At 53.9% G+C, this 22,451-nt stretch overlaps 1 protein-coding gene across 1 annotated transcript; it reads right to left on the bottom strand.

The window, feature by feature from the left end:
* Positions 1 to 459: 459 nt before the first annotated feature.
* PCK2 (phosphoenolpyruvate carboxykinase 2, mitochondrial) lies at positions 460 to 21,883 on the bottom strand. The gene is made up of 10 exons (XM_078613795.1): positions 21,172 to 21,883; positions 16,231 to 16,581; positions 14,205 to 14,389; positions 12,548 to 12,754; positions 11,243 to 11,430; positions 10,085 to 10,247; positions 9,018 to 9,236; positions 8,158 to 8,295; positions 6,997 to 7,092; positions 460 to 6,325 (listed from the first exon to the last, which is right to left on the bottom strand). The coding sequence occupies exons 1-10, from the start codon at positions 21,192 to 21,194 to the stop codon at positions 5,865 to 5,867; spliced, it is 2,031 nt and encodes a 676-aa protein (XP_078469921.1). The 5' UTR covers positions 21,195 to 21,883; the 3' UTR covers positions 460 to 5,864.
* Positions 21,884 to 22,451: the final 568 nt, after the last annotated feature.

Genomic DNA, 22,451 nt, shown 5'->3' with positions numbered 1-22,451 from the left:
ACTGCAAAACCCCTTGAAAATCGCTATGAATTCACCAAAAAAATCCCTTTAGAATGAATACCACATGGGTGGGCAACCGTTTGCTACCTGAGGACTGCATAGAAATATAAAATACCTTTGGTGGGTAACCACATTTACACACATGCTCCTGCAGTTCGTGACAGAATAGACTGTGGGTGGGTGAGTAGGTTTGTAAATCGGTGGATGCGTGAGTGGATAGGTGAGTGATTGGATGGTTGAGAGGATGGGTTTGTGGGAGAGTGGGTGGGTCAAATGTCCCCTCTCTCAATTGTCCGATTTAGTCCTGCTTAAGATGCTTGTGGTGACGTAAATCAATATTAATTTCAGGCTTTTTCAGGGTGGTAGACTTCGTGTGGCGCACAGGCCGTGTAAAGTTAAGTTCTCCACCCTTGCCGTTGACAGAGGGAACTCCACCAATAACCATCGCAATACGCAAGACACAATCTGCAAAGATTTTAATCCATTTTTTTTTTCCTCTCCAACATTTTTCATCAAGCGCTAAAAATTATAGATACAGTCGGCGTTCTGGATACACGAACGAATCACCGGATATACAAAACGCATCGCATCAGTGTGCACGTCATATTTCTTTTTCATTACTCAAGATTTTTAAAAACTTCAGGATGATTTATGTCATGGGGTGTAATCGCGGGGTTTATGATCGTGGTGTTGGTCGATTTGACCTAAGGCAGCTACAAATACTTCGTTTTTCCAGATCAAGGCGGTTACGGCAAGCGCACGCAAGCAACTTTACAGAAGACGGTTCTCTCCTCGTACAAGTAGAGGGTTGGTGGACCACACAAGGATATGAGCCTTGAATTACCGCATTCTCTGCATCATAAGACGATCTGGAAAGTAAGACATCACCGCCTAAAGTCTGTTTGCCCAGTGTAAATAGAATGATATCAATCTGGTCACGCACATACAAATACAAAGATTTCCCCCTTTTTACCCCCCGCATAGCCTTTAACAGACTGTTGGGGCAAGTGCTGTTAGCGAGTAGCACATATGAAGGCCGGCACAACACACGAAGGCGGTGGGGTGGCCAACACCACGCCCGGCCGCCTTTGTACACTGAGAAGAGTCCCAGGACCGGTTCAGATAATTGTCACTGGTGTTGCCCGCGGGTCGCCGGGTTCGTTGCGCAGCGCGCTAACCACTGCGCCACCGCTCCCCCCACACACACACATGCACCTTCCGGATTGTAAGACTTGCCGACACCTTTTGCTTTCCGTTACAGGGGGCAAAGCGCGTCTTATAATCCAGGAGAATTCGGTACTTATTTTGCCCGGAGCCTTAATGAGTGTCAGCCTTCTGGGCAACAAATATGCAGTGCAGCAAGTAGGTTGCGACCTACAAAGTAGTATGGGGTTTGAGAGCCGCTATCCCTTCGTACGCGTGTTGGGTGGGGTTTTATTTTTTTATCCCTCCGGGATTCAATCCGGTTTCCTCCCGCCGCGATAACTACGTTCAAAAAGCAACTGGCAAAACGTCCCGACGTCAGCGGGAGCCTCATGACAATGAGTGTTGAGACTCTTCAGTGAGACTGTCTTGAGGATGCTTTGCGTATTTACTTCCACTCCGCTCCGAGGGATTGCGTCTTTGCAGCCGTCGGTCAGAGCGCAATATGCGGGCCGTGAGTTCTATCAGCAGCCACGGCTAACGCCAGTGGCGAGTGGTTGTCTGAGACAGACCTGGGGAAATCCTCTGACCCAGTTCACCAACCTCTGCACTGACCAGCGTGGTGAAGTCTGGTCAAACGACACCCCCCGCCCCCCGCCCCCCACTCTGCCCTCCTGCCCATGACTAACACAGTCTGTGGCGAGGCTTTCGTCCAGAAAGTAGGCCGACAAGAGGGCAGTCAAACATAATATAGAAGATTGCACAGTGTCTTAACCATTGCGTAGAGGTGCTCAATAAAAACGCGTCATATTTTCCGTTCTGTAAAACTCCCCATCTCGAATTGAGCGTAGTTTCTATGATTTGTTATGCAGCTTCAGCTTTTAAATTAAAAACTTTTAAGGACTTGAGAATTTCAGCGATAAATATTTGCATAACAGCGGTATGCATAGGCATACATTCCACCTAAAATAAAAACAAGCTTAAGAACTCACGTCCCCAAGTTAACATGTAATCTCTGCATGGGTGTTTCGCCCATCCATTAGTATTGTAATGCCAATATGGCTTACCCTATAGCAGCGTTCAAATATATTTTCCCGTGGGCCACGTGACGTTATACCACGCGTACAAACGTCGTTAAGTCACTTAGCGTCATGGTTTCATATCGGCTGTACCATCTACAGCCTTCATCTCTGTCTCATCTATTCTAGACCTCTTCACTCCATGTCTCTCTATCGCTTGTTCATCGACCCTTCAACTGACAAATGTTTCTCTTGTCCACAGCCCTGTCATCTCCTTCCCTTGCTTATCTCCACCTTTATTTCACTCATCCGTGTCTCGTGATGTCTTGGGCCAGGCCACGTCTCTCAACAGGGCCAAATGTTGCTTGCGGGGCCGTCACTTGCAGAGCCCTACCCACCCATGCCCTCTGCAATGCCCCCTAATCTCAACGCAGCTTGAGATCTGTATCACCTGTGACGAGGTGGCCACTGCAAGGTGATAACGATCGTCAAGCGGCAACGAGTGCCGTGCCTGCAGAGCTTGCGTATAGACTATAAGCGAGCACGTGCGTGCGTGATGTCGCACGCTCGTGAAATATGTGCGGTGGCCGTGATGGTAGCGGTGGCTTGGGCGTTCGACGAATCGTCGATTCAGAATTGATCCTCTACGCTCGCGACGCGGCTTGTCCTACGAGGAGGACATCTGCGAAGAAGAGCTTCGTATTTTTATTCTTGGTTCTTTCGGTAAAGTCACGTAGAATGGAAATAATAAAATAATAAAAATGAAACATAAAATAATTCTCACGACGTTTCGGCCACAACGCAAGCAGCCGTCCTCAGGTGGAGAACAGGTCTGTCGAGAAGACAGAGTCTGAATGACACACCCCAGGCTTGGAGCGTCTATTTAAGCTGGGATGGAGGGGGGAAGAGCGCCTTGACAAAATAATTTGCATATCAAGAGGAATTTAGCTTCATAGCTCATAGGTTTATTTCAGTATAATTAAACATTCTGATCCTGATATCCATGAGAGGAGACTTGTTTAAAGTGTTTTTTAAATTCTCATTGTTGTCCCAACTGCTTGGCTCAATACATTCTCCGTTAGCATCCTCCTGCTAGAATTACATTAAATCAACGTCTCGCTAATTCTCGTGACAACGGTGATCTGGAGCTTATTCGAGTTCACTGTGCAAGGGTATTTTAGCTCCCGCCCGCAAGGCTTTCTTCGTGTGAGCAGACGCCTGCCTATTCGTTACAACAATCCCCCCCCCCGTCGTGGTCGACCAATCGCATCGAGCAACCGGTAAGACCATCTGAATGGGGTTGTCTGCGCTATTCAAATGAAAAAAAAAATACTTTTTTTCATTCCCCGGAATGCATTCGAAACAAATATTCTCAAATGCCGCTTTTGTCACGTGCATTGCACCCGAGCAAGTTCCACCGTCTGACACCACCTCGTGAGGTTATTTCAAGCCTCCGTAAAACCTCTTGTTTCCTGAAGAAGGGGGTTAGCAGGCCGAAACGTCAATATCTTCCATTCCCCCAAGTAGCGGTTCAAAACAACAAAAACAAAACCTCCCGTACTTAATTCTCAACCGCCCCGTTATTTTTTTCGTCTTATGCCCCGATGACCACATCGCGGGGAAATGCGCCCCAACGCCGTGAAATCTCAGAAGCTAACCCACGACGCATGTAAAAGGTTGTTCAGAGCGGACAGGCTCCAAAGGCTTGCGCGGTCGACAGCAGCACGGGGGAGAGCGCAGCAAAACCACTTGGACTTGAACTGCGACCAAACGGCTCCCGCACAACCGCGTGCGCTCCGGACGCCCTCCCGATATTAGGAAGCTACTGGGAGCTATGCACTTTGAAATCATCATCATCATCATCCACATTGAGAACTCATTTCTTTGGAACTACTTTTTTTGTGTTGTCATTCCGATGAGCGCGGTTGACTACGTGCGGTGCGAAAGAAGTTCAACGCACGTACGTACGTACACGCACAGGCGGTGCAACTGCACAGTGGGCCTGCGGGCTGGAGGGTGGGCGGGGGCTGGGGCCCATTTAATTCCCCGTGCCGGGGCCAGATGCCAACCGCGCTTACACGCCACGCGTTGTGGGGGGGGGGGCGGGGTCCCTCATCCAGCAGCGGATTGACGTGAGCGCCGGTCACCTACGGGCACATCTGCGTACGCCGACGCGAGCCCCTGCCAACATCTGGGACATTTTTCTCCGTGCGGCGAGAGTCGGCGAGGTTTCGTTGTTCTCGGTCGGAGAGCGCCCGCGGAGGTTTACGCGCCGCGCGCACGTAGCGCTCGCTCGCTCGCGGACCGCCCAGGCAAATCGCCGTGTCACCCAAGTGGGCTCTGCGGGAGGAGAACTGGACGTGAAATTAAAGCCAGGCCTCCACGGCTGCGCGCTCGGATGACCCCGTGCGCGTCAGCGATGTTCCAATTAGCCAATTTAGCGGGCACGCCAGTGACCACCACCACCACCGCCCCCCAACCGGCTCACAAATGTTTTGTGCCCGAAACCGGAGATGCGCGCGTGTGTGCGTGTGCGCGTGCGCGCGTGCCCTTCCCCTGCGCTGACACCGTGCGTGACGCGCCTGCCGGAAACATCTCCACGGGCAAACGCAGAGAAAGATGAGCCACGAGAAATCGAATGGAGCCACCAGCGCAGAGCTGCCAATTGGGATAATTTCACCGGGCGGTCGAGGTGGCGAACGTCGACCCGCCCCGGATTTCTGTCCTGTTCGCGCTCTTTGCAGGAGCGACGCGTCGAGAAACAACAAGGAGCGGCTGCGACTCTGACGATCAAATCCAGGTTGGCGGTCCAACCCCAGGTTGAAGCTCGTGCTTAGGTGTACGTGATGTGCGCGATTCTTTGATTGGAATCAACGCTCGCGCTCTGAAGACGTGCGCTTTAATCGCGCGTGTTCGGAATCGGCTATTTGCAACGTGTGCACATTAAACGCAGAGGAAGGTTGTCTCTATGCTTTCGAGGTGGGTCACGCAAACAGGCCAAGGATATGATTGGTTCTCGAACCGAATGGGGACCCTGAATCGTGACGATTCACCGTATTGCCGCTGACAGGGGAAAACAAGGCAGCGAGATAATCGATTCGTGAATTGAATCGCGATTCGTAAACCGTGACATCTCTTGTGGTACACAAGAGACGGAACGCAAGAGACGGAACATACGATACAGAACGGCACAAAAAATCCAAGAAAGAAAGCGCTTCGTGAACTGGACCGTAATCGTGGGGAACCTCGATACAACCACAAAATTGCCCGGGTCTCATAGAGCCCGAACAGGGCACCTCGGAATGAACTGGGCACGATGCGAATTTCCGAATCTCTTTAAGAGCCACGCTAAGCGCCGTCCTTCCCCTAACGGATTTTACTTCAGTTCCCTCCGCCACCCTTCCACCGCCCCCCCCCCCGCCATACATTTTGGCAAATCGTGTCGCGCTCATTCGCTCGCTCGCTTGTCGCCGTCTACAGAAATCTGAGCGCCCACCCACCCACACCGCCGCCCCCGAGCGATATTTTTTTTTTCTCCATCATCACCGTCGCCATGGTCACCACCACCACCACCATCGTCGCCACCGCCACCTCCACCGCCGTCATCATCACCACCACCGTCGTCATCGCCGACATCGCCGTGATCACCACCACCAATCGCCGCCGCCGTCGTCACCGCCGCCGCTGCCGCCGTCGTCGCCATCACATGGACCTGATCCTCTCCTCCAGCGCGGCCATCTCGTCGAGGATCTCCCGCGGCAGGTCGTCACTGACCTCCTCCTCCAGGTACGAGCGAATCTCGGCCGCCTCCTCCTCCCAGAACGCGCGCGGCACGGAGAACAGCCCCTCCTCGTCCACCTCCTCGGCCAGGCCGCTCAGGTCCAGCTCGCCGGGCGCCGGCACCACGCCGACGGCCGTCCGGCGACCCTCTGCACGGCCCTCGAGCCGGCGCGTGATCCAATCGAGGACCCGGCAGTTGTCGCCGAAGCCCGGCCACAGGAAGTTGCCGGCAGGCCCCCGGCGGAACCAGTTGACGTGGTAGATGCGCGGCAGTTGCGCCGGGCTGGAGCGCCGGGCCATGCCGAGCCAGTGGGCCAGGTAGTGGCCGAAGTTGTAGCCGAAGAACGGGCGCATGGCGAAGGGGTCGTGCATGATGACCTTGCCTGGCAGGGGGAGGGGGGTGGGGGTAGCGGAGGGGTGGTGCGGGGGGGGGGTCAGCGGGTGGTCGTGGTGGGTGGTACGGGGGAGGGGGGGAGGGTAGTGTAGGGGGTAGCGGAAGATAGCGGAGGGCAGCAGAGGGTAGTACGCGGTGGGGGGTTGGTAGTGGGGGGAGGGCACAGTGCGGGTTTAGAGGACTGTCCACGATTGTGGGTCGTTAACGTCGCAGAATCGCGAGAAACTGCGGTGGTGGCGGCGATCGCTGTTTGGAAGCATTCCTTGAACAGTGGATCGACCGTGGCTGATCTAGCGATGTATGGTGAACTTCTTTTGCACCGTACGTAGCCAGCCGTGCTCATCGGGGAAGAACAACAAGCTAAACACAAAAAAGCAGTTCTGCCTAAACAACGGTGACATAACCGCTCATGCAATTAACTAACCCCCAGCAATCCCATGACCTGTTAAAATTTAAGGCCGCGATTGAACTCCTTCGAATTGAGAGTCGCATCGTATTCCTTTTGATGCTGCTGGCGGCGGTGGCGGCGGTGGTGATGTTTTTTTTTTTATTCCTCAAATTCATCCCGACCGTGCTCCCGTGCGCCGCTAGGACGAACGTTGCCACGCTATGGTAGTGGCTCGCCGACGTTCCGGCCACTACCCAGAATTGAACCCGTACCTTTGTACTCTGCGGCCGCCGTGGCTTCCGACCTCATGGCGGCGCCGACGAACACTCCGTGCTGCCAGCTGAACGCCTCGAAAACCAGCGGCACGCCTGTCACAAGCACGCCCCCAGGGACAACACGAAGACAGAGTTTGTTGGGGCAAGTGCTGTGAGCGAGCAGCACCTGTGAAGGCCGGCGCCGGGAAACACGAGCGGGCGGGGTTGCCAGCACCACGCCCGGCCTCCTTTGTCTCCCCGATGGCGATGTTTACACGCTGCACACGAGGTACTCATTTGAGGCTGACTCGACCTAGGGGAGGCCCAGGACCGGTTCAGATAATCGTCACCGGTGTTGGCCGTGAGCGGGAATCGAACTTGGGCCGCCGGGTTCATTGCACACAGGTACACAAATACAAAGACAACGATCCCCCGTTTCGCCTTGACAGACTGTTGGGGCAAGTGCTGTTAGCGAGTAGCACTTACGAAGGCCGGCAATTCTCTGCACTCGGCAGTGCGGTTTAATCCCAGAATGTGCGCACTCCATCTGTAATCTTGCCCGCAGATCATCGTCAATTTTCTGATGCGGCCGGTACGTTAACGATCGATCCAAAGTTGGTGACATTCAGAACCATCCCCATCACCCATCGCAGCCAATCAAAGGTATTGTGGCGTGTACAATGTGGTTATTATTATTGCTGCTACGGTATTATTGCTGTTGTTGTTTCAGCTCACTCACCCAGTACAGTTAGGGGACAATTCTCATTGCCAAATTTGGTGGCGATTAGAGACGCGGCGTTTCGCTTGTAACTGCATCAAGAACAAGATCCAGGATGCCAGAATAACAATCCAGGAAGTCATAATTCTGATCCAGGAACCCACAATAACAATCCAGGAAGTTATACTTCTGATCCCGGAACTCAGAGAAAGAATCCAGGAATTCAGAATTCTGATCCAGGAAGCTAGCATTATGATCCATGAACCCATAATAACAATTTAGGAAGTTATACTTCTGATCCAGGAAGCCACAATAACAATTCAGGAAGTCAGAAATCACACATTTCATTTACACAATCTGTCCGCCATTTTTTTTCTCACAAATCAACGAATCGTGAGGTTCGCTGCGAACGCTCGCGACGCATCCCGTATCGACACCCCTCACCCGGCGCACGCTCCTACCGGCTGGCCTGCGCCCGCCAAAGATGATGGCGTCGATGGGGACGCCCTCGGGGGCCTCCCAGGCGGGGTCCTGAGTGGGGCACTGGCAGGCCGGCGTGCAGAAACGCGAGTTGGGGTGCGCGCACGGCTCCTTGTCACCTGTGGGGTGGTTGGGGTAGGGGGTAAGAAGTGGGGGGTCCCACATTGACGCCGTGAGTCCCCCCTTCTCCTTCTCGAGTCCCTTTGCGGCCCCCCAACTCGTTACTACGAGACCCCCCCCCCCCCCCCACTGTGTACCGCCACCCCGGCCTTCTGCCTCGTCTCGTCATTCCGAGCGTCTCCATTCCCCCTCCACATCTCCACCCACCCACCCCCCGTGCCCTCTCCCCCCCCCCGTGTGTCCCCCCATCTCCCCCACACCCCTGCGTGCCCCCTCTCTCCTTCCCATGCATGCCCCCCCCCCTTTACCCCCTTGTGTTCCCCCTTGTGTCCCCCCTCTCCCCCCCGTGCATGCACCCCCTGCCTCCCCTTGAGTTCCCTCTCTCCCCCACGTGCCCCTCCCTCTTCCCCCCCCTCCGTGCTCACCACCCCTTCTCTGTCCTCACCACGCCACCCCTCCTCTACCCTCACCACCCCCTCTCTGTCCTCACCGTCGCCCCCCCCCTCAGTCCTCACCACGCCCCCCTCACCACCCCCTCTCTGTCCTCACCATCACCCCCCTCTATCCTCACCACCCACTCCTCACCACCCTCTCTCTGCCCTCACCACCCCCCCTCTGCCCTCACCACCCCCTCTCTGCCCTCACCCCCCCCCTCTGCCCTCACCCCCCCCCTCTGCCCTCACCACCCCCCTCTGCCCTCACCCCCCCGCGCCCTCCTCACCAGGCTGCCACGTCTGGTTGCGCCAGGAGGTGAGTTTGGCGCCGGGCGGCAGCTGCTCGTCGATGCCCTCCCAGTAGACGCCGCCCTCCTGCGTCTCGCCCACGTTGGTGAACACCGTGTTCGAGTGGATGGTGCGCATGGCGATGGGGTTGGTGCGAACCGACGTGCCGGGCGCCACCCCGAAGAAGCCGTTCTCGGGGTTGATGGCGCGCAGGCGGCCTGCGGGGAGGAGGCAACGGGGGGGGGGGGGGGGGTTACCGCCGGTGACGTTGTGCGATTACGCAACCCCCCCCCCCCGCCCCCCACTAAACGGGGTAGACGGCACGTTCACGCGCGGAGATGTTAACTACCTCGCCTGGTACGCAGGAGGTCGTGGGATCGATCCCGACCCTGATGCCTGCTGTATATTTGGAGTTTGTGGTGTCTCTCTCATCATCATCATCATGGTGGCTAGGAGATGTTAACTACCTCGCCTGGTATGCAGGAGGTTGTGGGTCCTCCGGTTTTTCCCTCCACATTTAGAATCAACATCGTGCCTTTAGAGTATTTGGCTGCTATACACTTCCACATGATGATGGTAAGCCACTTCGTTGAGCCATCATTTGTGGCCAGGTCGCTTCTGAAAAAGAGCTACGTAGCTCAGTGGGGCCTCACCTGGTCAAATAAAAAGTAGTTTAGTATCTACGGCCTCGGCTGAATGAGTCCCGTATTGATCTTTTCTGGAATTCTATTTTTCCCTCTCCTCCCTCCCTCCCCCCCATCCCCTCCCTCCCTCCCCCTCTCCTTCCCTCTGACCCCTCCCTCCCCCTACCCACCACCCCCTCCCTCCCCCTCTCCTTCCCTCTGACCCCTCCCTCCCCCTACCCACCACCCCCTCCCTCCCTCCCCCTCTCCTTCCCTCTGACCCCTCCCTCCCCCTACCCACCACCCCCTCCCTCCCCCTCTCCTTCCCTCTGACCCCTCCCTCCCCCTACCCACCACCCCCTCCCTCCCTCCACCCACCACCCCCTCCCTCCCTCCCCCCACCCACCACCCCTTCCCTCCCCCCACCCACCACCCCCACCCACCTTCGCTGTCGAACTTCATCCAGGCGATGTCGTCCCCCACGCACTCCACCTTCCAGCCGGGCAGCGACGGCGTCATCATGGCCAGGTTGGTCTTGCCGCACGCGCTGGGGAAGGCCGCCGCGATGTACTTCTTGCGCCCCTCGGGGCTCGTGAGGCCCAGGATCTGACGGGGAAGACGAGGGCGTGTGGGCGTGTGCGCGTGCGTGCCAAATTCATCCGTCGCTTGCCGCCAGCGTGTTCCAACCCACGCTGGGCCGTCCCCCAGACACAACGCGCGTTCATAGCGACCGCGCGCGCTGTGCTCCCGTGAGTTGACTTGCCGATGGAACGTCTGCACCAGTTTGAAAGGTTCACGCCGACGATCAGTTATTGGGTATATGTAGCCAGGCTGGATTGTTGCGAGGGAGCTCACAGATCCTTGAGAGATCAAGACACAGTCCCATCGGTGAGCTTCTCCGGCAGGCGAGGCTGGGTCATGTAGCCCGCATGCCCAGCCACCGCATGCCCAAGCAGCTTCTGTTTGGCCGCATAGAGGGGGGCTAAACGGGCACGGCACGGAGAAGAGATGGAACTGATGCGGTACGGGAGGATGTGGAGTTTAGTGGACTTGCCGATGACCGGTGCCAGCGGTGTCAAGATCGGCCTCTATGGTGGAGGCTGGTGAAGGACGCTGCTGCTGCCACTGGGCAGTTGGAGGCAGTCGCCCTCCAACAATAGCGGAGGAGCGACGCTCGCATCAACGAGTGGAGCGCCGGGGCGGATAAAACGCGGCGAGTTGGCACAGTGGGGAGCACAGGTGCTGCATATGCCGGTAGTCGTCTCAGTCAGTCCACCCACGAGCATCTGGGTCTGCCCCGTGACCTCCTGCCAGCAGCGATCCTCCGACACTACACGTGGTTTCAAAGTGCACCCAGCCTGGCACAGGCGCACGTGGCGATGCCACCGCCACTTAGTGGCGAACGTCGGCCGTGGTCGTCGCCTTTATTTTATTTTATTTGTTCAACTGGGACATCTGTGAAAAAGAGCTTCATCAGCTCATCGGATTCCTCTCCAGGGTAAATATTCTCATTCCGATCTCCATCATCGGCCCTGACCCGGCTCGGTACGGCGGGCGAGGGGGGATGGTGGGGGGAGCGCTTCGCCTTGTGGGGTGCTCACCAGCATGTGCTCGGCCAGCCAGCCCTCGTCACGCGCGAGGCTGGACGCGATGCGCAGGGCGAAGCACTTCTTGCCCAGGAGGGAGTTGCCTCCGTAGCCACTGCCGAACGACATGATCTCCCGGCGCGCCGGGAGGTGAGCGATCAGCGTCTTCTCTGGGTTGCACGGCCACGCGGGGCCAGGGGAGGCTGGGTCGCGGCGGGGAGGGGATTGTGGGGAGAGACACGGGGGGAGACATGGGGGGAGACATGGGGGGAGACATGGGGGGAGAGACACGGTGGGAGACACGGGGTAAGACATGGGGAGAGACACGGGGGGTGAGACATGGGGGGAGACATGGGGGGAGAGACACGTGGGGAGACACGGGGGGAGAGACACGGGGGGAGAGAAACATGGGGAGAGACAGGGAGAGACACGTGAGGAAAGCGATGGGGTAAGACATTGGGGAAACATGGGATACAGACGGGGTGATGCACGTGGAGAGAGATAGACAGGACGAGACGTGGAGATAGACACATAGGGATAGACACATGGGGATAGACACATGGGGAGAGACACATGGGGAGAGAAACGTGAGGATGAGATTGGATAAGAGCATCTGTATGTATTCAGCTATGATCCATACGTCATCGGAGGCAATACACATTGGTTAGAGACATTGTTATTTAGACACAACTGTACGTAGCGTACGTTCCCATGTGTACCCGTGTGCCCGTGTGTGTCAGTGTGTACTCGTGTGCCTGTGTGTGTCTGCATGTACCCGTGTGTGTCAGTGTGTACCTGTGTGCCCGTGTGTGTCAGTGTGTACTCGTGTGCCTGTGTGTGTCAGTGTGTACTCGTGTGCCCATGTGTGTCAGTGTGTACTCATGTACCTGTGTGTGTCAGTGTGTACTCGTGTGCCTGTGTGTGTCAGTGTGTACTCGTGTGCCCGTGTGTGTCTGCATGTGCCCGTGTGTGTCAGTGTGTACTCGTGTGCCCGTGTGTGTCTGCATGTACCCGTGTGTGTCAGTGTGTACTCGTGTGCCCGTGTGTGTCTGCATGTACCCGTGTGTGTCAGTGTGTACTCGTGTGCCCGTGTGTGTCTGCATGTACCCGTGTGTGTCAGTGTGTACTCGTGTGTGTCAGTGTGTACTCGTGTGCCCGTGTGTGTCAGTGTGTACTCGTGTGTGTCAGTGTGTACCCGTGTGCCTGTGTGTGTCAGTGTGTACCCGTGTGCCCGTGTGTGTCAGTGTGTACTCGTGTGCCCGTGTGTGTCTGCATGTACCCGTGTGTGTCAGTGTGTACTCGTGTACCCGCCCCGCTTACCGGAGCTGGTGAGGGGCACCCCCACGGAGTGGAGGCAGCGCACGAAGTCGCGGCCGTCGCCCAGCGCCTCCGTGACGGCGGCGCCCATGCGCGTCATGATGCTCATGCTGGCCACCACGTAGGGCGAGTCGGTCACCTGCACGCCCAGCCGTGCCAGCGGCGACTCCGGCGGGCCCATGCTGAACGCCATCACGTACATGGTGCGGCCTGGCCGTTGTGGGAGGGGGGGAGAGACGGAGGGAGGGTTCAAAGTTGCCGGACGGTGTCACGAACCGTCCGCGGCGATGGGTTTTTTTGTACGGCCAGTCGAGACGATGATTGCAAGTGGTGCAGCCATTCAATTTGCTTTGCTGCGAGAGTTGGTGGCATTCCACCAACACGCGTGCTCACTCAAGCACTCACGCCCACGCACTCACGCCCACGCACTCACTCGCTCACCCACTCGCTCGCTCACTCACAAACTCAGTCATCCAGTCACCCACTCACGCACCCAATCAGTAACTCACCCACCCATTCACTCACAGACTCAGTCACCCACCTGCTCACCCACCCACCCACTCACCGACCCACTAACTCACCCACGTATTCACTCACTCATCCACCCACTCACTCAACCACCCACCCACTCACCCACGCAACTCACTCATCTATCTACCCGCTCACTCACCCACTCATCCGCTCTCCTGTGTAAGTGATTGGTTCTCTCCGCGAGTCGACAGTGACCAGGCTGACACCATAGACTCCCCTCACTGGGAGCTCACCCGGTTCTCTGAGCCCCTGAGAGTCACCCAACCCAACTTGACCTCTTCTCCTCTGCCACATCCGAGGTCACCGCGCGTGACACCAAACAGCGTGCCTTGTCGTCCACATTCTCCATTGTTACAGTCGTAGCATTCCGCTCGTCTGTGGGTCTCTCTGTCCGTCCCTGTCTCACTGTGCCACGGTGGCCAGGAGATGTAAACTACCTCGCTTCGTATACAGGATGTCGTGGGTTCTCACGACACCTGAGGACGGCTGCTTGCGTTGTGGCCGAAACGTCGTGAGAATTATTTTATTATGTTTTATTTTTATTATTTTATTATTTCCCTTCTACGTGACTTTACCGAAAGAACCAAGAGGATGAATCCCTGCAGACATGAAAGCTTTAAATCGAAATTGAATTATTTTATTATGTTTTATTTGTATTATTTTATTATTTCCATTCTACGTGACTTTACCGAAAGAACCAAGAAGATGAATCCCTGCAGTCACGAAAGCTTTGAATCGAAATTGAATTATTTGATTATGTTTTATTTTATTATTTTATAATTTCCCTTCTACGTGACTTTACCGAAAGAACCAAGAAGATGAATCCCTGCAGTCACGAAAGCTTTGAATCGAATTTGAATGATTTTATTATGATTTATTTGTATTATTTTATTATTTCCCTTCTACGTGACTTTACCGAAAGAACCAAGAAGATGAATCCCTGCAGTCACGAAAGCTTTAAATCGAAATTGAATTATTTTATTATGTTTAATTTATTTTATTTTATTATTTCCCTTCTACGTGACTTTACCGAAAGAACCGAGAACATGAATCCCTGCAGTCACGAAAGCTTTACATCGAAAAATCTCCTAGCCACTGTGGCACAGCGCCCCGGCGGGCATCTTCTCACCTCTCATGCAGCCGGGGAAGCGTTCGCGCTGGGCCCTCTCGAAGTCCGCCTCGGACATCCAGCGGCCCAGCTGGGACGGGCGGCCGTGACGCGGCAGGGGCACGGCGTCGCGCTGGTTTGCCGTCACGAGCACCGTGCGGCTCTCTACGCGCGCCACGTCGCGCGGGTCCGTGCGAGCCAGCCAGCTGCGGAGAGAGCACGGAGGGAGAGAGAGAGAGACACAATTCATCGTGGGATCTCCTTTTCCAGTACCAAAATATCATAATAGGTTTTTCTACTTTTTTTCTGCCAACAAAACAGGTGTTAAGATTCTAGATTTGAAGCTTTCGTGACTGCAAGGATTCATACTCTTAGTTCTTTCGGTAAAGTCACGTAGGTAAAAAATTAAATTAAAATTAATAAAAAAGAAATAATGAAATTTTTTTTTTATAATTTTTTTATTAATTTAAAGTTCATTTTTTACCTACGTGACTTTACCGAAATAACTAAGCGTATGAATCCTTGCAGTCACGAAAGCTTCAAATCTAGAACAAAGATATTCCCCCACCACCCCGCCCCTTAGCGCTTAGCCTAAGTTGATGTTAGAGAGGAGCACCGATGAATGGCTGGCAATGGCAACGCGAGGAGGTGGGTGGCCAGCACCACGCCACGGTGGCTAGGAGATGTTGACTACCTCGCCTGGTGTACAGGAGTTCGTGGGTTCGATCCCGACCTCTGACGATGCCTGCTGTATATTTGGAGTGTGCGTCTCTCTCTCTCTCTCTCATCATCATCATCATCACGGTGGCTAGGAGATGTTGACTACCTCGCCTGGTATACAGGAGGTCGTGAGTTAGATCCTGACCTTTGACGATGCCTGCTGTATATTTGGAGTGTGCGTGTCTCTCTCTCTCATCATCATCATCATCACGGTGGCTAGGAGATGTTGACTAGCTCGCCTGACATACAGGAGGTCGTGGGTTCGATCCCGACCTCTGACGATGCCTGCTGTTTATTTGGAGTGTGCGTCTCTCTCTCTATCTCTCATCATCATCACGGGGGCTATGAGATGTTGACTACCTCGCCTGGTATACAGGAGGTCGTCAGTTCACTCCCGACCCTGACGCCTGCTGCATATTTGGAGTGTGCGTGTCTCTATCTTTCATCATCATCACGGTGGCTAGGAGATGTTGACTACCTCGCCTGGTATACAGGAGGTCGTCAGTTCACTCCCGACCCTGACGCCTGCTGCTGTATATTTGGAGTGTGTGTGCCTCTCTCTCTGATGATGTGGATTCTTCTCCAGGCCCGTCGGTTTTTCCCGAGACATTTCGAATCAACATCACGCCTTCAGAGTATTCTGCTGCCGTTCGTTCTCAAAGTGACGATGAGGCCACTTTGTTGAGCTGTCATTAGTGGCCAGATCGCTTCTGATAAAGGGCTTCATAGCCTTACCTGGTAATTTTTTTTTTTAAGTTTCTGTGCGCGTGTGACATCTCACACAACCCGCATTGATCAACAACAACAACAACAGCCGCAGCAGCAGCTGGGTAAGTGGACGGAGTGGACAATGGGTGAGGTGGGGGGATTCAGTAGTAGCACCTCCCATTAGCACGGTTGGCTACTTACGGTGTGACATCAAGTTCAGCATACGTATGTACCTGTCGGGAACGCGTACCTGTCCACCCATACGGCTTACCCCGTATTCTTGTACAGGGACATTGAGGAGTTAACAGCGGTGTCACCCTCCTGCTCGCCCCCCTCCACTCACCACCAAACGCGAGCGAGTCACGCAACTGGATTCACGCAACAACGATGATGATAACGACGACGACGATGATGATAACGACGACGACGACGATGATGATGACGACGACGATGATGACGACGACGACAACGATGATGACGATGATGGCGATGATGATGACGACGATGATGGCGATGATGATGACGACGACGATGATGACGATGATGACGATGACGACGACGACGGTGACAATCACGACGACGCAGAGAGGCCCATCGCGAACGCGCGCGCCCTGCATACCAGTTGTCGTATTTGCCCAGGCGGGTCACGACCCCGGCGCTCGCCATGGCCTCGAGAATGTGCCTCTGCTCCGCGGCGCCTCCCTGGCACACGCGCACCGCCTCGGGCCGGCAGAGGCGAGCGCACTTGAGCGCGTAGGCGAGCACGTGCGGAGCCAGCGGCGGCCGCTGCTGCGACAGCGAGCGGTGGTACGCGTCCTCGGCGTGCGCCGGGTTGAGATCCGCATTGCCGGATTGCTGCGGTGCTGCTGCTGCTGGTGCTGTTGCTGGTGGTGCTGCTGGCGATTGGAGGGCATCAGCAGCAGCAGCAGCAGCTGCAGCGCCGCAATGTCGCGGTTGCTGTGGTCGGAAGCTGTTTTTTTATTGGGGGGGTTGGGGGTTACAGAGAGGTGTAGTGATAAACAGGGGGGATGGTGGAGAGGGATTGGCGTGGTGAGGAGTGGGGAGATGGGCAGAGAGGGATGAGGAGGAGCGTGGAGATGGAGAGATATGGAATAAGCAGGGAGAGAGAGAGATGGAGGGGAGGTGAAGGAGGAAGCAATGAGAGGTAGAGACGCGGGTTGAGCGACGGGAAGAGAGGTAGGGGGGTGCGATGGAGGGAGAGATTCATAGGGGAGGGAGAGGAGAGAGATAAGAAAAGGATCCGTGACAGAGACAAGATGAGCCAGAGAGAGGGAGATGGAGGGAGATGAAGAGAGAGAGAGAGATAGCGAGGTGAATGGAGAGAAGAAATGAAAGAGAAAGAGGCGGGGGAGGGGGGGGATAGAGAGAGGGAGAGATACGAAGGGAGAGATGGGAGGAGAGACACAGCGAACAAGACAACGTTTGTTGAACAACACAAACTAACGACACGTGTCTAACAGTCATGCGTCACTTGACTCTGCCGGGCAGCTGTGCACCGCTGGGACATCTGTGACAAAGCGCTTTGTAGCTCATCGGATTTTTCCGATTCTGGGTCAGGGCCTCCCTTCGCCGTGCCGGTCACGTGGGGTCGTTTGACCATATTTCACCACGCCGGTCAATGGGGGTTAATGAAGAGGGGGCTCTGGTTTAGCGAGTTCCATGGCGGTGAAACGCGATGACAATTGCGCCACCGCTCTGCGCCCCCCCCCCTCACCCACATTTCATGGAACGTGTTACGTTGAACTTCTTTCGCACCGTACGTAGCCGACTAAGGGGCCGTCCATAAGTGACGTAACGCACCTGGGGGGGGGGGGGTGTCAGACATTTGTGACGATGTGTGCCGAGGGGGGTGGGGCGGTTTGAGAAATGTGACGTCACATCAAAATGCGCAACTTTAAATAGATATAGAATTGTTATAACAACACTACTTGTTATAACAACACTCCTGCAACATCAGAGTGCAGCGCCACATTAAATACGCACTACAATGACAATAGTTTAAAGCGAATTGAAGCATGTTTTATTTTCAAAATGGAAATGTTTTTTTGGGGGGGGGTGGGGGCAGAGCTTTGTGACGTCATATTTGAGGGGGGGGTCAAAAATCGTCCATAATCGCGTGACGTCATTTATGGACGGCCCCTAACGCTGGCGGTGTGGAATATTACCGACGAGACAAGAGTGATGGGCACGGACACACTTCACCGGTACCCGCTGACACACACTGCGTGTCTGTGTCACGCATTCACTTTAAAGTTCTGTATACCGGGGGGTCGGTAACCTTTCAAATTGAAGAAGAAAACATTTTAGTTGAGTTTGTTTTGTCTGTGACCAAAATAGTTGCGATAACTGCATCACACACACACACACAGCTGCTACCTGTACACACAAACACAGGCACGGCGGGTCAACAGCAGGGTGACAACGACAAACATTCTGACTTAGGGGCCGTCCATAAATGACGTCACGCACCTAGGGGGGGGGGGGTGGGGGTCAGACATTTGTGACGATGTGTGACGAGGGGGGGGCGGTTTAGAAATGTGACGTCACATCGGAATGCGCAACTTTAAATAAATAAAGACAACACGTTCTACTTAATTAAATAGACTTTTTAAGAAACGTTTTCTCCTACAACATCAGAGTGCAGCGCCACATTAAATACGCACTACAGTGACAATAGTTTAAAGCGATTTGAAGCGTGTTTATATTTTTGGGGGGGGGGGGGGCAGAGCTTTGTGACGTCATATTTGAGGGGGGTCTGACTTTTTGTGACGCCGTGTGTCGAGTGGGGGGGGGGGTCAAAAATCATACAATATCGCGTGACGTCATTTATGATCGGCCCCTTATACAAAACACGTGATGGAATAAACTCCCTCTCTTTCGTTTAACACGTAGTAGGCTTTCGCGACCAATATTATTCATAATAAAGTTTTTTTTGGGTTAGATCGCGTAACTATGAATGTGTCGTGAACCTCCACCACCCGACGCAGCCAATGAGCTTCGTCACGTAAACAACGCGCCAATCAGCGACTACTTCAGCGCCACCGCTGTGTGGGAGAGTACATCACAGATCTTCTTGGTTCTTTCGGTAAAGTCACGTAGAAGAAAGAACCAAGAAGATGAATCCCTGCAGTCACGAAAGCTTTAAATCGAAAATTAAATCACAGAGTAAATCAAATAGTAAATGTTGTGGATTTACCCTCCAACACACCGGTGGGGCTGAAGTAGTCAACTAACTGGCGCGTTGGTCACGTGACGAATCCCTTGCTAATTGGCTGTGTCGGGTGGTGGAGGGTTACGACACATTTATGATTACGCAATCTAACCCCAAAAACCTTGATTATGAGATCATTTAGTCCCCCCCCCCCCTTTAGTAATTATTTAACAAGACAGTTTGACTGTTCTTCTTGGTTCTTTCGGTAAAGTCACGTAGAAGGGAGATAATAAAATAATAAAAATAAAACATAATAAAATATTACAATTCTCACGACGTTTCGGCCACAACGCAAGCAGCCGTCCTTGCGTTGTGGCCGAAACGTCGTGAGAATTTTATTATTTTATTATGTTTTATTTTTTTTATTTTATTATCTCCCTTCTACGTGACTTTACCGAAAGAACCAAGAAGATGAATCCCTGCAGTCACGAAAGCTTTAAATCTAAATTAAAGTTCGACTGTTGTACATTTTGTTGTAATCAAGGCATTCCATGGTGAACCCCGTTCCATGTCATATTTTATCAATTGCATATTATCTTTGCGTTAAATTACGTTTAAGATTGAAACAAAAATTGGTTTTCAAACAAAAAAATAGCTGCTCCGCAGAGAGGGCAGCCAAAGAGCCTCAAGGGGGCAGCCAAAGAGTCACGTGGGGGCAGCCAAAGAGTCACAAGGGGGCAGCCAAAGAGTCACGTGGGGGCAGCCAAAGAGTCACGTGGGGGCAGCCAAAGAGCCTCAAGGGGGCAGCCAAAGAGTAACGTGGGGGCAGCCAAAGAGTCACGTGGGGGCAGCCAAAGAGTCACGTGGGGGCAGCCAAATAGTCACGTGGGGGCAGCCAAAGAGTCACGTGGGGGCAGCCAAAGAGCCTCAAGGGTGCAGCCAAAGAGTCACGTGGGGGCAGCCAAAGAGTCACGTGGGGGCAGCCAAAGAGCCTCAAGGGGGCAGCCAAAGAGTCACGTGGGGGCAGCCAAAGAGTCACGTGGGGGCAGCCAAAGAGTCACGTGGGGGCAGCCAAAGAGTCACGTGGGGGCAGCCAAAGAGCCTCAACACGCGGCTCCCGATCCGCAGGATGCCGACCCCTGTAGCTGCCCACGTGTTGTCTGGATGTCTGCACCTGTGAGCTCACAGCCGTAGCGGCCACGGGCTGAGTTCAACTCTGGCCACTGTCGAATGTCCAATTCTCCGGAGCAGTGTGAGAGTGTGAGTGTGTGAGAGTGTGAGAGAGTGTGAGTGTGAGGGAGTGTGAGAGAGTGTGAGTGTGTGAGTGTGAGTATGTGAGAGTGTGAGAGTGAAAGTGTGTGAGAGAGTGAGTGAAAGAGTGTGAGAGTGTGAGTGTGTCTGAGTGTGTGTGAGAGTGTGAGAGTGTGAGAGTGAGAGAGTGTGAGTGTGTGAGAGTGTGAGTGTGTGAGTGAGAGAGTGTGTGAGTGTGTGAGAGTGTGTGAGAGTGAGAGAGTGTGAGTGTGTGTGTGAGTGAGTGTGAGAGTGTGTGTGTGAGAGTGTGAGTGAGAGAGTGAGAGAGTGTGTGAGTGTGTGAGAGTGTGTGAGAGTGTGAGTGTGTGAGCGTGTGAGTGTGTGAGTGAGTGTGAGAGTATGTGTGTGAGAGAGTGAGAGTGTGTGTGTGAGAGTGCGTGAGAGTGTGAGAGTGAGAGAGTGTGTGAGAGTGAGAGAGTGTGAGAGTGTGTGACTGATGACACGTTGCTATACCTGTCAACCCCTTAGCAGTGCTGCCGATCTTATTACAGACCAATTCAGACCTCGTGCCCTTTTTAAGTCTCAGAGTTCATCCTACAAAGTTCCATCAAAAGGCAGAAACACAGACAAATTGACACAAGTATTTTTTTTGCCCGCGTTGGACCTGAAAACTCAATTCCCCTGTACAAGAATAAGGGGCTAAGCCGCGTGGGTTGACATGGTGTGCTGTTGGTCATGGGCCGCATTTAATCTCCACCGTTTAAATACCACGGATTCGCATACCGGTTGAGTCCGGGACACGGCGAACGTCAGTGGCGACTGAGATCCAGAGCCGGTTCTTAACCCCGGCGTGCCGGTTGTTCGTTCCGTCAAATAACCACCACCACCAACACCACAACAACAAAACAAAGCTCCCCCGTATAGCCTTAACAGGCTGTTGGGGGCAAGTGCTATCTGCGAGTAGCAGCAACGATGAAAGCCGGCACACGAACCAACCGCGTGGGTAGGCCCTCATCCACCAGTGGATAGAACAAACGAGCGTGGTTGCCACGCGATCTACGTGACGCGGATGCCAGTGGAGGGTGCGTGAGAGCGTTCAAAGAAGGAAAGACACCAAAAACAAAACCCGTCGCTTACCTGTCACTGCAAACTGCCTCCATGATGTCGTGTCAACAGGTGAGCTGTGGGTGTCCTTTATACACTGCGAGAGAGTGTTTACATGTGCGTATGTACGCACCTATGCGTGTGTGTGTGTGTCTATGGGGGGCTATGAGTATAGCCTTTGTAGAGGTGTACCTATGCGTTTTGGGTGCGTGCCTTGATGTCTACGTGTGTGTCTTTGTGTCTAAGATGTCACGTGTACATACCCGTGTTTTGTCTACGTGTGAGTCTGTGTACACGGCGTAGGCGTACCTGTGCGTGAGTGTCGGTATGTATGTACACATCTGTATATGGGTAAGTCTCGATACCGTATATCTGGTGAGTCTATATCTGTGTGTCTGTGTGTGAGTCTATATATGTGTGTCTTTGTGTGAGTCTATGTGTGAGTCGATGTGTGAGTCTACGTGTGAGTCTATATATCTGAGTGTCTATGTGTGAGTCTATATATGTGTGTCTTTGTGTGAGTCTATGTGTGAGTCTAAGTGTGTGTCTAAGTGTGAGTCTATCTATGTGTGAGTCTACGTGTGAGTCTATGTGTGAGTCTATATATGTGAGTCTACGTATGAGTCTATGCGTGAGTCTATATAATGCGTCTGATATATAAACCCACAGGACAAGCCTCTGTCGTCCTGCGTGTCTCTGTCTGCACCGGTGTCTCTCTTCTGTGAATGCTCAATGGCAGAGCCACCGGCTCCCCCCTTCTATATAAGGCCACGGGCCATACCAACTCGACCTTGGCAGCAAGCCGCCCCTAGTCAAGCCGGTCTGGTGGGGCGGACGGGGGGGGGGACGAGGGGAGGGGGGTGGGGAGGGGTCATCGGTGACAGGGGTCAAACGTGGTTGGGTACATTTGAACCAAGCGCAGATCATCACCAACATCACCATCATCCCCCGGGAGTCCACGCAACTCGGCAGATGTCTCCCTGCGCTGCACCGGGAGACCACCTCTAGTCGCTGTGGGTGACTGAATTAGCTGCTTACAGAGGTGGTGGTGGTGGTGGGAATAGGACGAGGGCAGGGGGCGTTCGTTCGACTCGGCCCTGCCCTGCCGATGAGTCTCGGTGGTGTGGAAGCGGAAGGAGGTTGCTGCTGTTGCTGCTGCTGCTGCTGTTGCTGCTGTTGTTGTTGTTGCTGTTGCTGCTGTTGCTGCTGCTGCTGTTTAAACAATCTCTCTGCTGGCAGATAGATTTGGTTCAGAAGGCTCTATAGGCTTATGGACTGAGATGTTATTGACATTTAAAAAAATATATATATGT

The sequence above is a fragment of the Lampetra planeri genome, chromosome 42, assembly GCF_965212315.1.
Source record: "Lampetra planeri chromosome 42, kcLamPlan1.2.h2, whole genome shotgun sequence".
Taxonomy (NCBI): Eukaryota; Metazoa; Chordata; class Hyperoartia; order Petromyzontiformes; family Petromyzontidae; genus Lampetra; species Lampetra planeri.
This window is presented reverse-complemented; position numbering and strand designations above follow the sequence as displayed.

Coding starts and splice junctions, on each gene's coding strand:
- PCK2 (XM_078613795.1), bottom strand. CDS start 21,194: ATGGAGGCAGTTTGCAGTGACAG. Junction 9,237..10,084: donor GATGAAGTTCGACAGCGAAG/GTGGGTGGGGGT, acceptor TCCTCCCCGCAG/GCCGCCTGCGCGCCATCAAC. Junction 8,296..9,017: donor CAACCAGACGTGGCAGCCTG/GTGAGGAGGGCG, acceptor ACCACCCCACAG/GTGACAAGGAGCCGTGCGCG.